Here is a 24245-nt window from a genome sequence, read left to right on the forward strand (position 1 = left end):
ACCTCTGGTCCCCCCGATGATCCCACACCCCCCCCCCCCCAGGTTCAGGGAGGGCTGGAGATCCGGTGGGTCTCCAGCCCCCCCCTCCCCAAACCCCCCGAAAAAATGGTCCCTGGTGGTCTAGTGGCCGTCGGCCAAACCCCCTCCCTCACAACGAGTGACAGGGGGGGCTGGAGGTCCGGCGGACTTCCAGCCCACCCCAACTCCCCCACCCAGCGTTGTCTTCAGTGGTGGTCTAGCGTACAAAAAGAAACCCCCTCCCAGCCCCCCTACCTTGGTTGGAGGAGGGAGATAGCCTGCCTCCCTCCTCTTCCTTGAGTCGACGAAGAAACCCCCTCCCAGCCCCCCTACCTTGGTTGGAAGAGGTTGATAGCCTGCCTCCCTCCTCTTCCTTGAGTCGCCGATGACAAAATGGCGGCGACCAGCCCCGCCCAATGCATCCTGGGATGCGCTAGGTGGGGCTACAGACCATATAAGGGACCGATTCCTTTATATGGTCTGTAGCCGCATTGGGCGGGGTTGGGCGCTGCCATTTTGTCGTCGTCGACTCAAAGAAGAGGAGGGAGGCAGGCTATCAACCTCCTCCAACCAAGGTAGGGAGGCTGGGAGGGGGTTTCTTCGTCGACTCAAGGAAGAGGAGGGAGGCAGGCTACCTGCCTCCGCCAGCCAATGTAGGGGGGCTGGGAGGGGGTTTCTTTTTGTACGCTGGACCACCACTGAAGACAACGCTGGGTGGAGGGGGATTGAGGTGGGCTGGAGGTCCGGCGGACCTCCAGCCCCCACCCCCCCCCGTCGCTCGTTGGGAGGGAGGGTGGGAGGGGGTTTGGCCGGCGGCCATTAGACCACCAAGGACCATTTTTTCAGGAGGGGGGGTTAGGGGGGCTGGAGACCCACCTGATCTCCAGCCCTCCCTGAACCTGGGGGGGGCGGGTTAGATCGTCGGGGGGACCGGAGGTCCACTGGACCTCCAGACCCCGTTTTTCCTTACTCGGGGCAGGGGTAGTCAGGGCCTGGTGGTCCCATGGACCTCCAGCCCCTGTGTTTGACAGTTTTGGGCTTTTGACAACCCAGACCTGACAAACAATTCACCCGCACTTCTATCCCAAGATCAGAGATAATTGCGCTGCTTACGTTTGCATGCATTATCTCTGATCATCCGTGTGGTAAAGCCCCGCGCTGTTCCAGCGCTATTCCAGAGCTATTTTTAGAACACTGTTAGGAACAGCGCAGGGCTTTTGATCATCTGCCTGCAGGTGCTTTAGGTTTTCTTTTTTTTCTGCACCTTACAGGGAGTTTCTAGGCTTATAGTATAGTGCCTTTGGCTCCAGTTTCTGTGTGAAATGTTACATATTGTTATTTTCTGGGGCTAGTGCTCTGGTCTCCCTGGTAACCATGTCACCTCAGTGCTGCCATGGGGGCTTTATCTCCAGGTGCGGTAGTTTCAAACAAAATAGTTTTATTTTTCTGGAAGATAGTTGGCTTTCAGCCTGAAGGTCACAGGTTTAAGGCTGGTTTGTGCATCATATTAGAAGCTGTGGCTCTCGGCTCCTTTTCTGTGGAGCATATTTTACTTCCCTTTCTCATATTGCTTGCCTTGACAAGCAGTTCTTTGCATAGCTGAGACAGTTTACACTATGCTACAGGTCCAAAGGTTAGCTGTGGTGCAGCAGCTCTGTTCTTCTAGTTTTGCTGTCTGACACTGATCCGACTATTGCATACCAGCTCCAGCTTCCACTGTATCTGTGGCACCTCTAGCTAGCTGTTTGTTGCAGTGTCTCTAAGGCTTTTATTGCACTTTTGCACTTTTTATTTATATTGGACAGCAAGGTATATTCAGAGCTACTTCAATTTAGCATTCTTCCCTGCATTTCTCCTTTAGGAAGCGTTTTTTCTCTTTCCTCTTTATCCCCCTCATTTGCGGTTTCTCTGTTTGGTCGTTCTGGGCCCTCATGTTCAGTTCCAGGCTTTGCCTTTTGACATGGCTATGGCTTCTTTCACCTTTTCCTAGGTTTGAAAGTTTTGCGGACAGCATCAGAGTGCACCTCGCTCTAGACGAGATCCGAGAGTCTATCTTCCCGGGTCTTTTCAGAATCCTTAGGCTGGGTGGTCACCATTCAAATGAGCCACCTCATCCCATTCCAGACAGTTCTGGTACGATTTATTTTCATGACCAAGGACTGGAGGATCTAGATTCAGACTTGAGTGTGCAGTCTGCCCAGGGCGCTGAGTCATCGGGCCTGGCTATGCATTCATGTCTTGGCTCTATGGCGGACACTTTGGAGGTAGTGCCATGGGCAGTGCTTATAGACAACTTCTACAGCTATTGCTTCTCGATGGGTGGTCTCTTGTGTTCCAGGAGTGTCAGCAGTGTCTTCCGTGGCTGTTCTCGGTACAGCTGCGCATGAACTGGTGGCTCCGCAATTCCTCCCTGTGGAAGGGATGCCTTGGCACCTTCGCATGGAGGGTGGTGGTCACGGATGTGAGTCTCTCGGACTGGAGAGAGACTCTACTGTCCTTCTACTGTCTCCGGGGCGGTGGATGGCACAGGGGACGGTGTAGGCGATCTCCTGCCTGGACCTGCATTTGGTGCTGTTCGTCTTCTAGCCTTTTAGGACACATTGCAGGCCAGGCGGTGCTTGTGCCGTCTCCCCCACCTGGACCTGCTTTTGGTTCTGTTTGTCTTCTAGCACTTCAGGACACATTGCAGGCTAGGCGGTGCTTCTGCCGTCGGAGAAGATGAGGCGGTGGCTGCTTCTTAAACAGAGTGGGACTCGGAGTCAGACTGTGGCCATATAAAGGCGTGTGTCCCCCATGGAGTGGGCAGAGGACCTCGTGTTCCATTTCTACGCGGCCCACTTTAAGGGCTTTTTCTACAGTGAGTTCTCTTTTCTGCCATCTTCTGGTCTCGGCTGAATGGTTATTCCACACCAGTGCTTCTCCAGCTTGGCCTCAGGTTGAGAGCTCTGGAGGTAGATCTGATGGGGTCCCGGCTGGACACCCAGATGCCTGCTTTCTTCTGTCATCGGAGTGATTCGGCAGGGCTGGTTGTTCAGTTGCTTCCTTAGCCGGAGGACGTTCTTCAATAGTGTTTCCTCTGTGGCCTCTCTGCGGCCGAGTTTATTTTGGATAGCTCACCACCAGGGTTGAGTCATTTTGGTAGATCCAGATTAACCACGGCACCCTTGGTATGCAGATATGGTGCAGCTCCTGGTGGCACCTTGGTTTTGGATCCCGCTTGACTTCGGGCACTTCCTTCTGGGTACATTCCTGAGTGGATGATCCCTCTCGCTTTGGTCTTATGGCCTGGTTTTTTGAGAGGCCAACTCTAAGGAACAGAGTTCTTTGGACGTAGTGGTTACTGTTGTGATCTTGTATGTGGTCCACGGTCCAGTTCAACCGCATATCTCGGATGTTGAGGATTTTTTGAGGCTGGTTGCGGCCCATTCTTGGTCTTGATTGCGGCCATCTGTTCCTCAGTGATTGAGTTCTTTCTGCAGGATGGGTTGCAGAAGGGCCTGGCCTGGAGGTGGTGCATTTCTTACAGAGTGCTTTGCTCCTCCGCTGCTGCGACCTTTTTCACCCTGAAACCTCATTCGTATTCTCCGAGACTAGCTTGGGGCTCCCTGTCTACCGAGCATTGCTTCGGACTCCTTTTGTTCCTTTGCAGAATGCTTTGCTTAGGAACTTACAAGCAGTGTTCTTGGTTGCCAATTCTTTGGCACGCAGAGTGTCTGAATTTTTACCGTAGCCATGCCGAGCTGTTTTTTCTGGAATTTGCTGAGTCTGGAGTGACCTTGCTTTCAATTCCTTCTTTCCTTTCTGGCTGTGGTTTGGCTTTTCTTTTTCAGCCTCTCTTTCTTCCCTCCTTTTGGGAGGGCGATTTTCACGCTGAGTACACGGCGCTTCGTCTTCTGGATGTTCAGAGTGTTCTCCAGTATTCACAGATGTTGCATGTTTTTCAGCGTTCAGATCTTCTTTGTCTTTGTTGCTGGTTCTTGCGGTGGGATGGCAGCCTCTGGTCTGATCTGATTTTTTTCTCGTTAGATTGCAGATACTTTGTGGATTTTTTGGAAAGGTTGCGTCCCACCGGTGGCATTTCAGGCTTGTTTCACAAGATTGCTATCTACTTCTTGGCCAGAACGGGTTTGCTTTCAGTATTCAGATGCTGCCTTTGCAGCGGCGGTTCTGTCTCGGGGAGCGGCGACTTCCCACCCTACTTAGGGATTGCTTTGGTACAGCCCACCAGTTCTTGGATTCATCTGCTGCATACGCTAAGGAAGGTAAAATTATGCCTTACGTGCTGATAATTTTCTTTCCTTTAGTAGCAGCAGATGAAGCTAGGATCCCTCCCTTTGTCAGCCGCGCTTATTTTACCTGTCTGTTCTTATCCTGGTCTTTAGTCTCCAAAAAGAAAAGAGGAAAGAGAACAGAAACTACTGAAGAGGACTCCATCGCAGTCATGGTTTCTCTTGTCAGACTGACGAGTTTCTGTTTTGTATGGTTGCCAAGGAAGGCTTCCTGATTTCTTGTCTGATTCTGCTTGGTGATGAGACATGTACTGAAGTGAAGGAGGAGCTGGCCGTCTGGTATCACTGCCTTCAGCTTTGTAATCTCTATCTCCACCTGCTGGTAGATGGACACAATTCACCAGTTCTTGGATTTATCTGCTTCTGCTAAAGGAAAGAAAATTATAAGCAGGTAAGGCATAATTTTACCTTCTTATGTCTCCTAAGAACATGAGAACAGCCATACTGGGTCAGACCAATGGTTCATCTAGCCCAGTTTTCTGCTTCCAACAGTGGCCAAACCTGGCCACAAGTCCCTGGCAGAAACTTTTGATTTTAGGGCATAAGCTATAGTTTTTGTTTGTTTTAAGAATATAAGGAGAATCATGCTGAGTGACACACAAGGTCCATTGAGTGCAGCATTTGGTCTCTGAAAGTAGCCAGTCTGGGTCACAATAAATTTATTTATTTATTTATTGCATTTGTATCCCACATTTTCCCACCTTTTTGCGGGCTCAGTGTGGCTTACAATACATTATGAATGATGGAAATACAGTTTGTTACAATTCGGTTATGGATTACATTGTGAAGAGTTATACGAGACAAAATCAAAGTATCGTTAAGGAATATATCAATGGAAAAGAACATTGAAACATTGGAAGGAAAACAACGGGAAACTAGAGGGTCTGAGGACAATATATAATAACGAAAAACATATGGTATACATTTTCTGTGATTAAAGGTATGAGTGTGGTGAGATTTCAGGATTGAGAATTCATAAGTGGATGTATGTATAACTGAACAGTGAGTGTGGATTTTATATGTTTTGGTTCTTTCCGTAGATTTTATCAAAAAGATGTATTAAAATGTGCTCTAGAATTGTAGTGTTACAGTATATTAACTTTGACCCTGAAATAGACTGGATACGAGGAGCAATGAAAATGTTTTGGTGATGGTTGAATGCTTGAATATTAACTGTTGAATATTTACTGCATTTTAAGTTTTTAACACTTGTTCATTTTTCCTAGATTCAGATAGTGGAATCTCTCCGGGTCAAGTTGCTTATATTTGTTCTAAGAGCTGCAGTATTATTGATGAAAGCTATGGTTGTCTGTCATCAAACATCCCTGCATTAGAATTGATGGCTCTGTATGTAGCTGCTGCTATGCATGATTATGATCATCCAGGACGTACAAATGCATTTCTAGTGGCAACAAATGCACCTCAGGTAGGTATTGCTTTTACCTAGAAAATGAATGCAGGAATGGGGTTTTGCTTGAGTAATAGCTTACTAAGAATTAACTTTATTCTTAAGTTTACAAAGAAAGTAATGTTGTACAGTTTCTGGTAATTAGTTATTAAAATACTAAATCTACAGTTACCACCAACATGCTTGAAGAAGAAAAATTTACTAGGGTTTTTAAAGGCTTCAGTACCAGTTTTATTTTTACAGGTGACAGGACACAGTGTTACAGTAACTACTTCTAGTTAATTCGGTATTAAATGTTTTGTGCATGGCTAAGATTCAACCATGAGAATTCCTGACATTTTACCCACCTGCTGTTTGTTTTCTTTAGATTTAAATGAACAGTTTTGTGTGTATTATGTATAGGGCTTCTATTATTGGATGCTCATAAATTCTAAATTTAGGTGTCCATTTTGTAACTAATTTAGAGGGTCTGTGAGGCTAGAAAAATTGGTGTATGTTGGTGTTTTCTGCCACAAGTACCATTGCTTGGACCCGTTTTTTTTTTGTTTTTTTTTTTGTAGAATCAAATAGGAATGTTTCTGTCACTTAGGAGTCATCAGAACCCGAGTAGAGGGTGCAAGATAAGCCAGGGAAGGGATGAGAGACTTCTAGGGTGGAGTGGAGGAATGGCCTAGTGGTTAGAGTACCGATCTAGCAGTCCAGAGGTGACCTGCAGTCCAGAAGTGGTCAGTTCAAATCCCACTGCTGCTCCTTGTGACCTTGGGCAAGTCACTTAACCCTCCATTGCCTCAGGTACAAACTTAGATTGTGAGCCCTCCTGGGACAGAGAAATATCCAGTGTACCTGAATGTAACTCACCTTGAGCTACTACTGAAAAAGGTGTGAGCAAAATCTAAATAAATAAATAGGGAGAAGTAGTAGTGGTCTGGTGTTTATCTATAAATACCTATTTTAATTTTTTTTTTGCATCATTGTTTTATGGTTAAAATCTAAAATCAAAAGCTCTAATTATGTGTTGATTATTTTTATTTCCTATATTATAAACCACTTAGAATGATAAATAGGTGGTATATCATTATTTAAAATTAATGATAAAGCAAAGGAGTCCCACTAATCGGGCTTATTTCTTCATATAGTGGTAGTCTGTGTTTTCCATAACTATTTTGCTATATTTTTCCTCTAATAAAAATTCCTGCTACAGACTGACCTTCATCCTCCATCTGTTTTTGGGTAACTGAGAAGAAGAAAGAGGGAATATTGGCCTGACATTCTGACAGCACTTCAGAAGTCATACTACTTCCTTGCTGTACTGGATATAGTACAGACTATAAGTATTTAAATTAAAATCTGTTTAGGTCACGTGGTGTGATGCAGGAGTGAAGTCACGTTGGAACTGAGCTCCTGCGATTCCCCCATCATCTAACGCTATTATCAGCCTCAAAGGGGAAAAATGAAGTTTTGTATCGCCAGCCTAACAACTTGGAGACCGGGTGGCATTTGCCCGCTAGCCTTGAGAAGAAGAATGGCGGCGAAAATGCTTAGAAAAGATAAAGATAAAGGCAAGATCCAAGATGGCGCCCGGACAGCAATCGCCGAATTCGAACGTTTGCTCGGTATGGACGGCAGAAATTACTGCGGAGGTGACAGCTGCGGTAGAGGCGGCCCTCGATAAAAAATTGCAAGCGTTGTTTGACTGCGCAGAATCTGCCCATGAACGGCTCAACGGGTTCCACCTCGACCTGGACCACATGCAACAGCGGATCAGTGACCTGGAAGACCGAGCAGTGACATCCGAACAACCTGTGGAGGCCCTACAGAAGAAAATCGCAGAGCTAGAAAACAAACTAGACGACCTAGAGAACAGGTCTCGTCGTAATAATCTACAACTAATTGGGCTCCCGGAACAAATAAAGGACTCAGAGCTGGGAAGTTTTCTAGAAACCTGGCTTCAGAGTACATTAAAACTGAATAATCTACCGGGCCCGCTGCGCATCGAGAGAGCACATCGGCTGGGGCCGAGGCGCCAAGGCGCGGCGAGACTGCGGGCGGTGATAATGAAGATTCTTCACTACGGCCACAAACAGGCGATATTGCAGGCTGTGAGGGCCGGAGGAGAGCTTCGTTGTGAAGGCCAATGGATCCTTTGCTTCCAGGACTATTCAGCACGTGTAGCCGCGGCGCGAAAGGAGTTTGCGCCCGTGTGCGCGGCCTTACATGGGAAAAAAATCAGGTTTGCACTGATTTATCCTGCCAAACTGAAGGTGCAGTACGAGGGAGGAGAGAAACTCTTTGAAGAGGTGTCTGCAGCTAAAGAATTCCTTAAGAGCATTGCACAGGAACCTGCAACCTGATGTCGAAAAGATGGCGTTTAACAGAAGAAAGTCTTTGACGGGACAAGTGAGTTGATAGAGACTTTGAGACATGGGACTGGAAGACTGCTAAGTATGAATAGAGACTAAATCTCCATACCTAAACCTTTGTCCCAAGGGAGTAATTGGACAGGGGGGTACAAGGTAAACACCCGGTCTCAATAAATGGAGACAGGCATAAGTTCTACATGATGGGGTATTCCCCATGGAGCAGATGGCTAACTGAAATAGAGGGGGAAAGGACACTATACGTGATGAGTTCCCTGTTGGAACTCAAGGGATTAAAGATTGGAGGGGGGGGGGAGGTTAGGGGAGTGGGGGAATAGGGGAGGGGGTGGGGAGAAGGTCTGTTCGAACATGGCATGTAAATGGGGTAGGAGAAGACAATTAGGAAGTGCCGAGAGTAAACAAAGAAGCAGAGAGAGGTGTAGGCTGGGACACCTCTCTCTTTACTATAGGTTTAACAACATATGTGAGCCAATTTGGACAGGTTATGCTTAAGCTCATATCTTGGAATGTGGGGGGTATTTCCTCCCCAATCAAAAGAAGTAAGATTTTACAGACTTTAAATAGACAAAAGGCACAGATAGCAATGCTACAGGAGACACACTTAACAGCAATAGAACACAAGAAGTTATGTAAATGGTGGGTGGGAGACTATGTGGAAAGCCCGTCACCAAATAGAAAGGCGGGAGTTATTATTTTATTCCGCAAAGGTCTTCATATCACTAAAAAACGAGTAATTGCGGATCCGCTAGGAAGATATGTTTTCTTAGAAGCCCATGTGAATAATCACCCTTTCTTACTAATTAATGTATATGCACCGAACCAATATGACAAGAGGTTTTACCAGACCCTGGTGAGACATGTGCACTCCTTTGACCAGATGCCTATAATTATGGGGGGGGACTTTAATTCAGTCTATGACCCGTTATTGGATAGCACTGGAGCCTCCAGAATAGGGCCTGTGAATTTGACAAAAGGAGTCCCACGGCTGTGCTCTATGTTAGATCTAGTAGACGCATGGCGCCTGTACCACCCGGGAGAGAGGGACTATACCCACTTATCTAGGGCACATGACACACTATCTCGAATTGACTATATCCTGGTTTCGGCAAATAGGACTCCTTGGCTACAACAGGCAGAGATAGGGCCGACACAGGTATCAGACCACGCTTTTGTGTGGATTACAATTGGGTGTGGAGGGGATAGAACCCAGAGGCCTAGGTGGCGATTTCCCAAAGAACTGTTTTACGACCCACAATTTGCCTCCTATATACAATCCCAATGGAAAGAATACTCAGAGTTTAATGAGAATAGCTATCATTTAGACCCGATACTATTTTGGGAAGCGGCCAAGGCCGTGCTGAGAGGAGCCATAATTTCATATCATTCCTATAAGAAAAGATCCAGAGAGGCAGAGATAGACAGGATGGGGAAGGTAGTGGGGCAGGCATGCCAGAGATTTGGAACTAACCCAACGCCCTTAAATAAATCAAGGCTATTAGAGGCTCAGTCATCTTTGAACCAGTTAATACATGCCAAAGCTAAAAAAATCAAATTTTTATTATCGTTATCAGTTATACAAATAAGCAAATAAGCAAGGGAAATTGATGACACGACTGTTGAAGCAAGCGGGTGGCTCAAGATATGTGTCACAAATCAGAGATACACAGGGGGGTATTCAGCATACTCTGGAGGGTGTGAATGAAGTATTCCGGCAGTTTTATGAGACTTTATATTCCCCTCCAGAGGATCAGGGGCTTCAAGCAGAGTGTTATTTAGCAGGACAGTCATTTCCCCAGATCACAGAGATGTAACAAAGCAGCCTTAATAGATTAATAACAGAAGACGAGGTGAGCTGGGGTATACGTGCCAGCCCATTGCACAAATCTCCAGGAGTGGATGGACTCTCCTCTGAGTTTTATAAGCTCCTTAGCTCGGATATTGTACCTTGCCTGACAGAGGTTTTCAATAAATGTATAGAGATGGGGGGACTACCAGAGTCTTTAAGGAAGGCACAAATCATAGTCTTGTTAAAACCAGGCCGCGACCCACTTCTAGCCAAAACAAAATTACTGGCAAAGATTCTGGCAAACAGACTGGCACGGATCTTGCCGGAGATAGTGGAGGAGTCTCAGGTGGGCTTCGTACGAGAAAGATCAGTAGCTTGCAATATGAGACAGATTTTGGGAGCATTGGAAAGCCTACATGAATCATCAACCCCGGCCTTAATAATTAGTTTTGATGCCGAAAAGGCATTTGATCGGGTTAATTGGGATTTTATGTTTGCCTCCCTGAGGGCATTTGGGATGGAAGGGTTTTTCCTACATGCCATAGAAACTCTGTACCAAGGACCTACTGCGGAGGTATGGGTAAACGGGTAGGCTTCGGAAACATTCAGGATTGCCAGGGGTACCCGACAGGGATGTCCCCTCTCGCCCCTTCTTTTTGTGTTGGTGCTTGACCCTCTTATTAGAGATATCCAGAGTATGGAGGAGGTGAGAGGGGTACAGATACAGCAAACTTCCTTTAAGATCTCGGCTTTCGCTGATGACCTCTTAACTATAATACAGGACCCCCAGGTGTCCTTGCCGTCCCTACTGGACATTTTTGCTGAATTTGGGGATTACTCTGGCTTTCGTCTCAATCTAGACAAATCTGAGATTATGACACTTCACATGAGAGAGGAACAATGGGAAAGTTTGTTGTCCACTTAAAAGAGTGGGGGGTACGTTTATATATTTAAATCTTTTTATTAATAGTAACAGCGCTAATACAGAGTATGCTATGAAAAGAGACCATTACAAATTATCAATGTCATAACTCCAGTCACTATACAAATTTTTCCATTTTTATCCCTCCCCTCCCCCCTCCCTCCCCCCACCCACCCCTCCCCCCCCTAATTACTTTTCAACAAATGTTATTGATGATGTAACAAAGAATGCTTCCCCCAAGTTCAATATACAATGGATCGAAAACCTTAAACCAAGCAGACTAAGCAAAAGCTGACATTAACCACATTGATAAACTTTGTGACGTGCAGGAACAGTCCCTCCCCCCTCCCCCTCCCAATACTTTAATAGCTCAAGGAGCACACAGATTATGATCTATAACCTAATTCTCCTGGCCTTATACACTATAAGACCGCATACCCCTATCGCAAAAAAAAAAAAAACTGGTAGAGGGCCCGTATGAGAAATGTAGAACAAATGAGAGGATTTTGTCTTATCACCTCCCATTCTTCGAGTGGGGGGTACGTTTAAATACCTAGGGATCCAGCTTACCAAAGACCCCAAGCAGCTATATAGTGCTAATGTAGAATACTTGCTAGAAGACACCAAGAGAACATTGGGAAGATGGGCAGGACTACCGATATCGTTGGTGGGCCGCATCTCCTTGTTTAATATGGTGCTTTTCCCTAAGTGGTTATACTTTTTACAGACTATCCCATTGTACCTCAAACACCAGGAAGTGAGATCTTTACAAAAACTGCTCTCCAAATTTTTGTGGGCTGGGAAAAGACCCCAGATAAGATATTCACAATTGGTGAGGCCTTGGAGAAGTGTGGGGGGGGGGGGGGGGGGATGGGAGTGCCGGACATTAAACGCTATAACATAGCATGTTTATTGCGCCATTTAGGGGACTGGTATCTGCAGAGGGAGGATTATACCCCGTTAGAGATAGAAAAAGCGAGGTGTAGCCCCTTAAACCTGATGTATGTCTTACATGGGGCACTGAAGGACCTGCCTACAAGGTTGCGGACTAGTGTTTTGGTGTGGCCCTTAAAAGCCATATGGCAGGACCTGGCTAGGCTGTGGTCCTTCGATCCTAGATGTAGTAGATTACTACCCCTCCAAGGGAATGAGGCGTTTCGCCCAGGAGATGAAAATCCTATATTGAGATCCTGGGGAGAGGGGGGTGATATACTTTTACACTATTGGTTGGAGCCCAGTGGGAACCTTAAAACAATGGCCGAGTTACAGCTAGACGCAACAGATTGGGGGGTATGTTTTGCATACGAGCAGCTTAGACACTATATAGCTTCACTCCCCCGAGCAGCACTTGGTGTTGATCTGACCACTAAGATGGAGGAACTATTCGAGATAGTATCAGAGGATCCTATTTCGATATCCATACTACATAAAAGGCTGTTACTGGCTCGGCCACAGGGAGATCTCACACGAGTGGCAGCAAAGTGGACAGCAGACACACAAAGAGGGATCACCCCGAGAGATTTGTTGAAGGATTGGAGAGGAGTCTTGAAATGGATGCAAAACGCAAACCTTTGAGAATGCCAGGTCAGAATGATATATAGGGCATACACCTCTCAGTCTCGACTGTGTCAAATGGGGTATATAGAATCGGCCCAATGTAGATGTTGTGGTGCGCCAGACAATAACTTCTACCATGCTTTCTGGAAGTGCTCAGCTATAACAGCTTTTTGGACTAGGATAGTTAAGTATTTAGAAAGGATAGGAGGGAAGACGGTTAATCAGCAGCCTACGAGTATTCTGTTGGGCTGCCACGCTCCAGTGGAGGGGGGTACGAGATACCAGAATGTAATGGCCCATAAGGCTTTTTTGGTGGGCATGAAGTGCATACTTGTTAATTGGACACAAGAATGGAGGAATCGCTTACATGACTTACTTATGATGGAGCTCCAGGACTCTCTGCTTAACCTTAAGACACAAAGCAACTTTTTCCTTACCTGGGAAGGATATATTAACACATTGTCTCACAGGGCGAGGAGTCATATTATTAATAAACTTGGAGCATTGTCTAAGCTTCCCTCGGCAACTAATGGAAACTGAATGGGAATAGAGACTTTTCCTACTACCTTTTAGGAATTGGGAAAGAACAGTAGAGTAGACCTAGGAGGGGGGAGGGAGGGTTTAGGAGGGGAGGTAGTAGGGGGGGGAAGTCCATTTGGAGTTATATTAGCCCTTTTCCAGTCTGTTACAGACATCTTCCGGGGAGGGGTAGGAGGGCCATCAGAACACAGGCCCCCTGGCTCTCTCGCGGAGGGGAGTAAGTTCACACATTTTTGTTTGATTTTAATTCAGTGCTTTCGATTGTGAATGTAAAGCTGACACCTGAAAGTGGTTATATTTCGGGGGTTAATGCATTTGAACATATGATGTCAATTGGTAGAAGGGAAGAGATGGGGGGGAAAGGGTTGTTGAAAAATTGCTGTTAATAGATCCTGTTGAATAAATGTTAGCTATTAGTACATAAAAGGGGGGGGGGGGGGATAAAGTTAAAAGATTAATGGAGATGAGTAATATCGCACAATTACCGTACTTAATGTGTGTTGATTGATTGTAGTGATACTTACATTATGTAAACACCATTTTTGTGCTTCATTAATAAAAACTGTTGAAACCTTAAATTAAAATCTGTTTTCAGTTTGCGGACACTACCATGGGTAACGTCACATCCAGTCCTTTGAGAGACAGTACTTATTCCAGCTAGTGCCATGGAATATTGAGACTACGGCTGCTTGGGGTTGACACAAGATGGATTGCCCCATGGAAGGCCTAGAACAGAGCAGGGCAGGTGGCCAGCACTAGTTGCAGCCATAATACTGAACCCCAAGGCCTTTCAGTTCATCTCTTGCTACCTCACTGGCCACCAGAGAAGCATCTTCCTTTTTTTTTTTTTTTTATCTTGTTAAGGATGTAAAAAGAATTGAAGCGGTGCAAAGAAAAGCTACGAGAATGGTATGGGATTTGCATTACAAGACGTATGAGGAGAGACTTGCTGAACTAAACATGTATACTCTGGAGGAAAGGAGAAACAGGGGTGATATGATACAGACGTTCAAATATTTGAAAGGTATTAATCCGCAAACGAACCTTTTCTGGAGATAGGAAGATGGTAGGACGAGAGGACATGAAGTGAGATTGAAGGGGGGCAGACTCAAGAAAAATGTCAGGAAGTATTTTTTCACGGAGAGAGTAGTGGATGCTTGGAATGCCCTCCCTCGGGAGGTGGTGGAAATGAAAACGGTAACGGAATTCAAACATACGTGGGATAAGCATAAAGGAATCCTGTGCCGAAGGAATAGATCCTCAGGAGCTTAGTCAGGATCGGGAGGCGGGGCTGGTGGTTGGGAGGCGGGGATAGTGCTGGACAGACTTGTACGGTCTGTGCCGGAGCCGGGGTTGGGAGGCGGGGCTGGTGGTTGGGAGGTGGGGATGGTGCTGGGCAGACTTGTGCGGTCTGTGCCGGAGCCGGTGGTTGGGAGGAGGGGCGGGTGGTTGGGAGGTGGGGATAGTGCTGGGCAGACTTATACGGTCTGTGCCCTGAAGAGCACAGGTACAAATCAAAGTAGGGTATACACAAAAAGCAGCAAATATGAGTTATCTTGTTGGGCAGACTGGATGGACTGTGCAGGTCTTTTTCTGCCGTCATCTACTATGTTACTATGTTACTTCCTGAGAAGCATCCTGTATATCACTGGTATATGCCCATCTTACAGCTGTAGCAATGGTCACGTCACACAGGAGTCCTGACAATTATTATTTATTTGGATTTTGCTCACAGCTTTTTCAGTAGAAGCTCAAGGTGAGTTACATTCAGGTACACTGGATATTTCTCTGTCCCAGGTGGGCTCACAATCTAAGCTTGTACCTGAGGCAATGGAGGGTTAAGTGACTTTCCCAAGATCACAAGGAGCAGTAGTGGGATTTGAACCAGCCACCTCTGGAGTTCAAGACCGATACTCTAACCACTAGGCCGCTCCTCCACTGTTAACATCTCTCTCAAAACTCAGCATAGGGTGGGGAGGGGGCTACACCTTCTCGCCAGCAGAGGATCTGAATATGTGATGCATGGTGTCGGGATAGGGACCTGGCCACTGACAAAGATTGAAGTGTCAAGTACTCGATCGTATGAACTGTGGTCAGTTAATCCACTCATGCTTGTGAGGCACTTCTGGAGTGGTATAAAGTAAGAAGTGTAGGTACCATAGTTTGAGGAACCTCTTTGTAACCAGAATCCCCTTCAGTGAAGAGAAACCATGTGCTACATTAAACCAAAAATGAGCCTACTAGTTGGCCTCACCAGGTAAGCAATAGGGCAACATTCACCTGCTACGGCCAGAATCCAGTGAGAAGCAGGGCAATGAAGCCAAGCCATTTAAGGCTGAACAAAGGAAATGGAGGTCCTATCTGCAGATCTTAGATTGGAAAAAAAATTGGAAATCCGACAAACATCGACTACTGGAAATGTGCATGCAGAGTACCATCCTGTTTCCAAAAGAATACGCCACAGCTGTCAACTGCCACCGAGATGCTAGGAGCATGGACATGCCAGCAGCCTCTTTTAACTATCTAGAGGCAGTTGTAGAGAGACCTGAAAGGAGCAAACAGGTATGTTGCAGCTTCTTCCTCACATAGATAATGGACATGCAAAATTTGGGGCAGAATAAGACAGGAGTGGTTTTCACATTTGGTTATATTTGGGGGGGGGGGGGGGAGTGCTAGAGGGGAGACTAATGAGTATATGCTCGTGCAAAATTGCTAAATGGAGTTGGAAGCATAATTCAGAAGTCAAAGCCCCCCAGAGATGGAAAGATCAGCAGAAGAGAGCAACCTGATTCATCCTGGACCAGTCAGTCCCATTGGCAAGTGAATTTGATCTTGCTTACCCTTACATGGAAAAAGACCACCCTTCCTTTTTAAGACTACAATGCATGCAGGACTGTTATATGTTTGGGCTCATGACCCAAAGCAGTCCGACAAGGACACAATCTAACCCTGGTGTCCTACCCCGAGAGTGCATAGTAATGATTAATATGCTCTTTCCTAATAATCATTGTGAAGTACAGGCATCTCAGCCTCACAAAAGGTGGCCCGAGTATTTCTATATTACTCTGTGTAGACTATGATAACTAAAAGAAAGAAAGACAGTTGAAGTTGCTGAACTGGATCCACTGCCTTTGCTGAATGGAGTCTGTTCTTCAGTTCAGAGCCGTCTTGACTATAAGACTGGGAGATCTTCAACACTGGTGTAATGATAATAACGCCATCGGAATTGGCAGCAAGTTAGAGGCAGGCTGAAGGAAAGGCTTAAAGCATAACGATGTAGATATTCTCCTAGGACACAATGGGAGGAGATCTGCTCAGTGTGCCCGAGGCCAGAGAGAGAGCCAGCAGAACAGCAAATAATATAATATGATCATGCACCTAGAGTGGGCCAGAGTAGAAGCAGAACTGCAAGTATATGTCTTCCCCCATGGTATACTAGCGGTATTCAGCAAGGATAGACCCAGAAAGTATAAGCCTGGGATGGACCTGGGGGAGGGGGGAAAGAACTGGGAGACACCAGTACAGGATCCTCCATCAATGTCCAGTGGTCTGTGGAGTGACAGAAAAGATCTCACTGTTCTGAACAAGGCCCTTGAAAACACCCCAGATGAAGGAGCAGCTCCATACATGAAACATAGTGGCACAACAGTTCTGGTCAGCATAAACTGCAGCCACCCACCCTATCACATGGGAAGAAACCTCACACCCTGGCACGATGACACACTCCAGCCATGCCACCAACAAGGTGAATCTACATAAAGTCCCAAAATCAGAGAAAACATGCATGCGCAAGACAGTGCCAACAGAAGCCAAAAGCAGAGATCCCCTTCGTGTACAAGAAAGAAGGCCATGGGGGGGGGGGGGGGGGGGGGGGGGATGGCCATCAACACATACCGGGATGTGCTACCTGCCTAATCCAAACTGATCCCCTCCCTTAAAGAGGAACAACAGATGACAACACACCACACAATGCCAGCATCCTGAGGACGATTGCTGCTGAGATGTCCAACTCCCGCATTCTCGAAACCGACATAACACATACATACACACAGATGCTTATCCCAAGACAAAAGCAATGTTAAGCCACCTGGCATGCAGAGCAATCCTGTCTCTGCCAGCCTCACGGAAGGCAAGGGAAAAGCAATCAGGAGCGCAAGAATGAAAGCATCAGTGAAAATGGAAAAGAGAGGGACTGGTGTTGATAACTGGTCTCTCTATGCCGGGGTCCTTGGCTACAATTCTAAGTCCGTCCCCTCTCCCCAGAATCTACCAACCAGCACGGGCATCCCCCTGTCATCATCACAGTGGCCTGAGCAATGCTGCACACTGTGGCAGGCCAGGAAGGCACAAGTGGGGGCGGAGTGAGTTGCGAGCACTGAGCATGGCCGCCATTTATGTTATTGTCCTGTTTTAACTTTCTTCATCAAACAAGTTTGCAACAGGTTTAAAACTTTCAAGTACATGTTTTTTTACATAGTTTACATAGTTTCAAAATACTTTGCAATTGTTTAAACATTTAGTATGATCTTTGAAAATACATTAGTGTAATGGGAGATTTTCTTAGTTAATTCATAATTTGTGATCAAAATGTTCTTCAACCTTGACACATTCACAGAGTCTTTGACGCTACTGAGCTGTTGGCTCAATGAATTGTGGGGTTTCATTATTTAAGAGCTCAAAAGTTTTGTGAGCTCAATGCACTGGAGTGTCATTCTGTTGAAAAATAAAGTACTCATAAATGTCTTGAATTTCAGGCAGATGTTTTGGGGTTATTTGGTCCTGTTTTTGCAGGAGTTTACACACACATTCGAAACAGGTTTGAAATGTATATGGGTGAAATAGTAACGAATATTGTACAGAAATTGTATGTGTTGAGGAATCCTTTTGAATTCAATCACTATATGGTTCTCTTGTGTATTTATTTTCTTTATAGGCTGTCCTTTATAATGACCGATCTGTCCTGGAAAATCATCATGCGGCTTCTGCATGGAACCTCTTCCTGTCCCAGGCAGAATATAACTTTCTCAGTCATTTGGATCATGTTGAATTCAAACGATTTAGATTTTTAGTAATTGAAGCCATCCTTGCCACAGATCTCAAGAAGCATTTTGATTTTCTTGCTGAGTTTAATGCCAAGGTTTGTTTATCTAGTTAATAAATACTGTTTTTTGGTTTTTAATATTGGTTTAGTAGTTTTCACCAGCCCTTTTTGGCCTTCCAGACTAGATCCTGGTGCCAGGAATCTTCATTCACAATTACTAGATATTTTTTTTTCTCTGTTACATCCTCTACATCCTCTCCAACTTCACTCTGCAGTCATTATGTGACAATTATTGTGCACCAGGACTCCATCATGAACCTTGTAATCATGAGCTTAATGTTCAGCCACTAGGTGTCACCCTTGTGCAGTGACTGGGTTCCGTTCCCCCCCCCCCCCCCCCCCCCCCCCCCCCCCCCCCCCGAACACTTCTCCAACAATATCCTCAACCCATACAGCTTGGGGAATGGAAGACCTAAGCTAGGAATCAAATCCGCTTTACATAGCAGTACACAACACTTCCCCTCAGAGCCACCAGGCCAGTGCTGTCTTTTTTTAGAAATTAAATAGTTAAATTTGAAGAATATGTTGCCTTTGATATGTTATATTTAATTAATTTGATTATCTCAGCATTCAGTAGGTCCAGACAATTTGTTTTTAAATATATTCTATGGTAAATAATCCAGAGATACTGTAACCCGTTAAGATAATTTTTTAAAATCTTACTTTAGGCCCAAGTTTTGAGATTTGAACTTCTGTACTTTATACTTATTTAACACCAATACCATTTTCTTGGACAAGAACCATTCAAAACATTTTGCAGCTAAAACACTACATGTAAGCATAAAACCACATCAGCAATCAAAACCCTGATAAAACCATTACTTAAATTAAGCTTATTAACATCAGTGTACATAGGCAATATAAACGGGCTTCTCCATTCCAGAATTGTAACAGTAAAGGCAGGGGCGTAGCCAGGCAGCAGGTTTTGGATGGGCCTAGGCAAGAAGTGGGTGGGCACCAAGTGTTCTCCCTCCCCCCACACTACCACCAAAAAAAATATCCCATCTAGCGGGAAAACCTTCTTTCCACCTTGGCAGTCTACAGCAGGCATGTGCTGAAAACTGAGCATGCACAGGTGCCAGTATCGTGGAGAGTAGTGTTTTCGCTACCATCAGGGGGAAGTCTTCAGCTGATGGAGCATGGGATCCCCACCAGCTACCGCTAAACGTGTACTACTGTTGGGTGGACCTGAGCCCTAAGTGGGTGGCCTCTGGCCCACCTGTGGCTACGCCACTGAGTAAAGGTCCTTCCAGTCCATCACATCTGGTCCATTGGGTAGAAGCAACTCCGCCAAGGAGTAAAATCCTAAAAGTATGACCTGAATGGATTAATATGATTTTCTATGGGGAGCTCGATATCTTTGTTTTGTATCATTATGGCATCACAAAATGCATAGTTCTGTTTACAATGAAAATCTAATACATGGCAATATAAGTTTTGTTAGTTTATTAGGTATTGAGTTTTTAAATCATATTTAATAGCATTAATTTTTATGAAAAAATTATTAAATGATTTGGCCAGATTGCAAGTAAATTACTGTTTTCAAATTTTTGTTAACTTGGCCTCAAACAAATTAATTACATGTTGACTATAGTTTTTAAATAGTTTTAAGGAGTAAGCAATGAAGCAGAACTTGTTTCTAGAAAACTACCTATGTAATGGTTAAAATTTACTACAGTGCAAAATTAGATTGCTGATGGTATTTACCATTATAACACAAGATCTCCTGAGAATAATTAAAATTGCATGGGGCACATAATATTGAGCCTTTCTGAAAGTGAGCAATAAGCATTATTGCTTCTGAACTTGGACTATTGATTAGTGAACATGTTGCCACATCATTATTTCAACTTCATATTTTTATGGGTATAATCTAATAGATTACTATTTACCATTCAAAACTGTTAGAGGTGGGATATTGTCCTGAGTTCTTGCATAGAAGATAGGCCTCAGTTGAAAGGAAAGTCTGAAACGAGGGGGCACAGGATGAAGTTGAAAGGGGCTAGACTCTGGAGTAAGCTAAATAAATATTTCTTTATTGAATGGGTGGAGGATACATGGCATAGCCTCTTACTGGCGGCGGTGGAAATAAGGACCGTTGAATTCAGGAACACATGGCACATGCACAGAGGATCTCTTAAGGAGAGGACAGGGTTGTAGAGCATATTAGTTTCTATAGATGGGTGGTGTGGATAAATCATTATTTTCTCCATTTCTATATGCTCTTAACTGCTTTGTATCGCCTTGATGGGGGTTATTGGGGCCATTCAAAGAACAGTTTGGGGTTTTTTTTATAAACTCAGAAGAGGAATTCCAATCATTGCTATGGATGGAACTTATGGTCCTGATGTGTTTCAAAGTCCATATATATGGGACAAGTAACTGTTTAAAATTAATTGCTGCTTTAAACGATGAGGGCACAGTAAATCCTTTGGAAATTGACCCCCCCCCCCCCCCCCCCCAAACACTTAATCTGTTAAAAGGGGTGGTGCCAGGAGCAGGTTGACAGATAGGAAAATGGCAAAGTACACTAAAGGATTTGATTTTGAGATCTGTGCACCTGCTTTGTCTTGCAGCACCAACCTGCCACCATATTTTGGAAAGAAAGCTACATGGGGAGTTTTCCTTTAAAAATTGGCTTCCAAGTAATGCAAGGTGTTCGAAAATTGAATTTCCTAGATAATAGTAATTGCATCAATTTTGCACTAATTCAACATAGTTAATTTTGGAGGTCAACCATCTTTGAAGTGTTGCCTTTAATGAAAGAACCAACTAGCTAGCTGGTCAATACATAAGGACTAACACCAACTGCACATAGTGTAGCAGAACTTGTTGGTCCACTCCTACTCTAGCTGAGATCATTTTCATGTACCTTTTCTGACTCTGTGTAAAATATTTTTTTTAAGTTAGTCACCCTTATTTTCTGTCTAACTCCTGTTATTCTTTATCTGTCTGTGTGGAGGAGTAGCCTAGTGCTTAGTGCAGTGGACTTTGATCCTGGGGAACTGAGTTTGATTCCCAATACAGCTCCTTGTGACTGTGGACAAGTCACTTAACCCTCCATTTCCCCTGGTACAAAATAAGTACCTGAATATATGTAAACCGCTTTGAATGTAGTTGCAAAAACCTCAGAAAGGCGTTATATCAAGTCCCATTTCCCTTCCATCTCTATTTATACCCTATCCTATGCTATATATTAAGATGTTTTAATATGTATTGTGTTGACATTATAAGTAGTATACTATCTCATAATGTGTACTGTTCGAATATTTTTACTGCTGTAATTGTCTATTGGTTATGCCTGGCTTATACTTGGTCTACACTACTTTGGGTGAATTTCTTCAAATAGGCAGTAAATGCATAAAATACAAGTTTAAAGATTTCAATTTAACATAGTAACTTAGTAGATGACGGCACACCTGCACGGTCCACCCAGTCTGGCCAACAAGATAAACTCACATGTGCCATTTTTTGTGTATACCTTACCTTGATTTGTACCTGTCTTTTTCAGGGCACAGACCGTATAAGTCTGCCCAGCACTATCCCCGCCTCCCAACCACCAGCCCTGCCTCCCACCACCGGCTAAGCTTCTGGGGTTCCCTTCCTTCTGAGCAGGATTCCTTTATGTTTATCCCATGCATGTTTGAATTCCGTTACCGTTTTCCTCTCCACCACCTCCTGCGGGATGGCATTCCAAGCATCCACCACTCTCTCCATGAAAAAATACTTCCTGACATTTTTCTTGAGTCTGCCCCCCTTCAATCTCATTTCATGTCCTTTCGTTCTACCGCCTTTCCATCTCCGGAAAAGGTTCATTTGCGGATTCATATCTTTCAAATATTTGAACGTCTGTATCATATCACCCCTGTTTCTCCTTTCCTCCAGGGTATACATGTTCAGGTCAACAAGTCTCTCCTCATACGTCTTGTAACGCAAATCCCATACCATTCTCGTAGCTTTTCTTTGCACCGCTTCCATTTTTTTAACATCCTTCACAAGGTACGGCCTCCAAAACTGAACACAATACTCCAGGTGGGGCCAACGTCTTATACAGGGGTATTAAAACCTCTTTTCTTCTGCTGGACACACCTCTCTCTATACAGCCTAGCAATCTTCTAGCTACGGCCACCGCCTTGTCACACTGTTTCGTTGCCTTCAGGTCCTCAGATACTATCACCCCAAGATCCCTCTCCCCGTCCGTACCTATCAGACTCTCACCGCCTAACACATACATCTCCCGTGGATTTATATTCCCTAAGTACATCACTTTACATTTCTTCGCATTGAATTTTAATTGCCAAACGTTAGACCATTCTTCTAGCTTCCGCAGATCTTTTTTCATGCTTTCCACTCCCTCCAGAGGGTCCACTCTGTTGCAAATCTTGATGTCATCCACAAAAAGGCAAACTTTACCTTCTAACCCTTCGGCAATATCACTCACAAATATATTGACTAGAATCGGCCCCAGCACCGATCCCTGAGGCACTCCACTACTCACCTTTCTCTCCGAGCGAACTCCATTTACCACCACCCTCTGGCGTCTGCCCGTCAACCAGTTCCTAATCCAGTTCACCACTTTGGGTCCTATCTTCAGCCCGTCTAGTTTATTCAAGAGCCTCCTGTGGGGAACCGTGTCAAAAGCTTTACTGAAATCTAAGTAGATTACGTCCATAGCACGTCCTTGATTTAATTCTCCGGTCACCCAGTCAAAGAATTCAATGAGATTCGTTTGGCACGATTTCCTTTTGGTACGATTTCCCTTTGGTAAAACCATGTTGTGGATCTTGCAACTTATTTGCTTCCAAGAAATTCACTATCCTTTCCTTCAGCATCGCTTCCATTACTTTTCCAGTAATTGAAGTGAGGCTTACCGGCCTGTAGTTTCCATCTTCTTCCCTATCACCACTTTTGTGAAGAGGGACCACCTCCACCGTTCTCCAATCCCACGGAACCTCTCTCATCTGCAAGGATTTATTAAACAAATCTTTAAGAGGACCCGCCAGAACCTTTCTGAGCTCCCTCAATATCCTGGGGTGGATCCCATCCGGTCCCACTGCTTTGTCCATCTTTAGATTTTTAAGTTGTTCATACACACTCTGTTCCATGAACGGTGCTATATCCACTCCATTCTCACATGTACTTTTGCCAGTCCATTGCGGTCCTGCTCCAGGATTTTCTTCTGTGAAAACAGAACAAAAGTATCTATTTAGCAAATTGGCTTTTTCCTCATCATTATCTATATAGTGGTTCTCAGCATCTTTCAGTCTCACAATTCCCTTTTTAGTCTTCCTCCTTTCACTAATATACCTGAAGAAAGTTTTGTCACCCCTCCTTACATTTCTAGCCATTTGTTCTTCCGCTTGCGCTTTCGCCAGATGTATCTCTCTTGGCTTCTTTCAGTTTCCTCTGGTATTCCTCCCTGTGTTCCTCTTCTTGAGTCTTTCTGTATTTCAGGAACGCCAACTGTTTAGCCTTTATTTTCTCAGCCACTTTTTTAGAGAACCATATCGGTTTCCTTTTTCTCTTGCTTTTATTTACTCTCTTTACATAAAGGTTTGTGGCCCTATTTATAGCTTCTTTCAGCTTGGACCACTGTCCTTCCACTTCTCGTTCATCCTCCCATCCCATCAGCTCCTTCCTCAGGTATTCCCCCATTTTACTAAAGTCAGCACGCTTGAAATCCAGGACTTTGATTTTTGAGTGGCCGCCCTCCACTTCGGCCGTCATATCAAACCAAACTGTTTGATGGTCACTGCCGCCCAGGTGGGCACCCACTCGAACATTTGACACACTATCCCCATTTGTGAGCACCAGATCCAGCGTCGCTCCCTCCATCATGGGTTCTGTCACCATTTGTCTGAGCAGAGCACTTTGAAAAGCATCCATGATCTCTCTACTTCTTTCCGATTCTGCAGACGGAACTTTCCAATCTACATCCGGCAGATTGAAATCTCCCAGCAACAGCACCTCTCTCTTCTTTCCCAACTTATGGATATCTGCGACCAGATCTTTATCTAGATCCTCCAATTGCGTCGGAGGTCTGTAGACAACACCGACGTGTATAGAGGTTTTATCATCTCTTTTTAAGGTGATCCATATCGCTTCTTCCTTTCCCCAGGTCCTTGACATTTCAGTTGCCTCGATGTCATTTCTCACATACAGAGCTACTCCTCCACCTTTTTTCGACCCTCTCTATCCTTCCTAAATAGATTATAGCCCAGTATGTTTGCATCCCATTCATGGGAA

The 24245-nt window shown here is 44.8% G+C and overlaps 1 protein-coding gene across 1 annotated transcript in view; it reads left to right on the forward strand.

Annotated features, from left to right (window-relative positions):
* Positions 1-24245, forward strand: part of PDE3B (phosphodiesterase 3B) — a 569033-nt gene that overhangs the window by 529351 nt on the left and 15437 nt on the right. The window contains exons 12-13 of the mRNA XM_030201042.1: positions 5534-5733; positions 17832-18035. Coding sequence (XP_030056902.1) covers positions 5534-5733; positions 17832-18035 — 404 coding nt within the window. The remainder of the gene's footprint in view (positions 1-5533; positions 5734-17831; positions 18036-24245) is intronic.

Source organism: Microcaecilia unicolor, chromosome 4 (assembly GCF_901765095.1).
Source record: "Microcaecilia unicolor chromosome 4, aMicUni1.1, whole genome shotgun sequence".
In the NCBI taxonomy this organism is placed as follows: domain Eukaryota; kingdom Metazoa; phylum Chordata; class Amphibia; order Gymnophiona; family Siphonopidae; genus Microcaecilia; species Microcaecilia unicolor.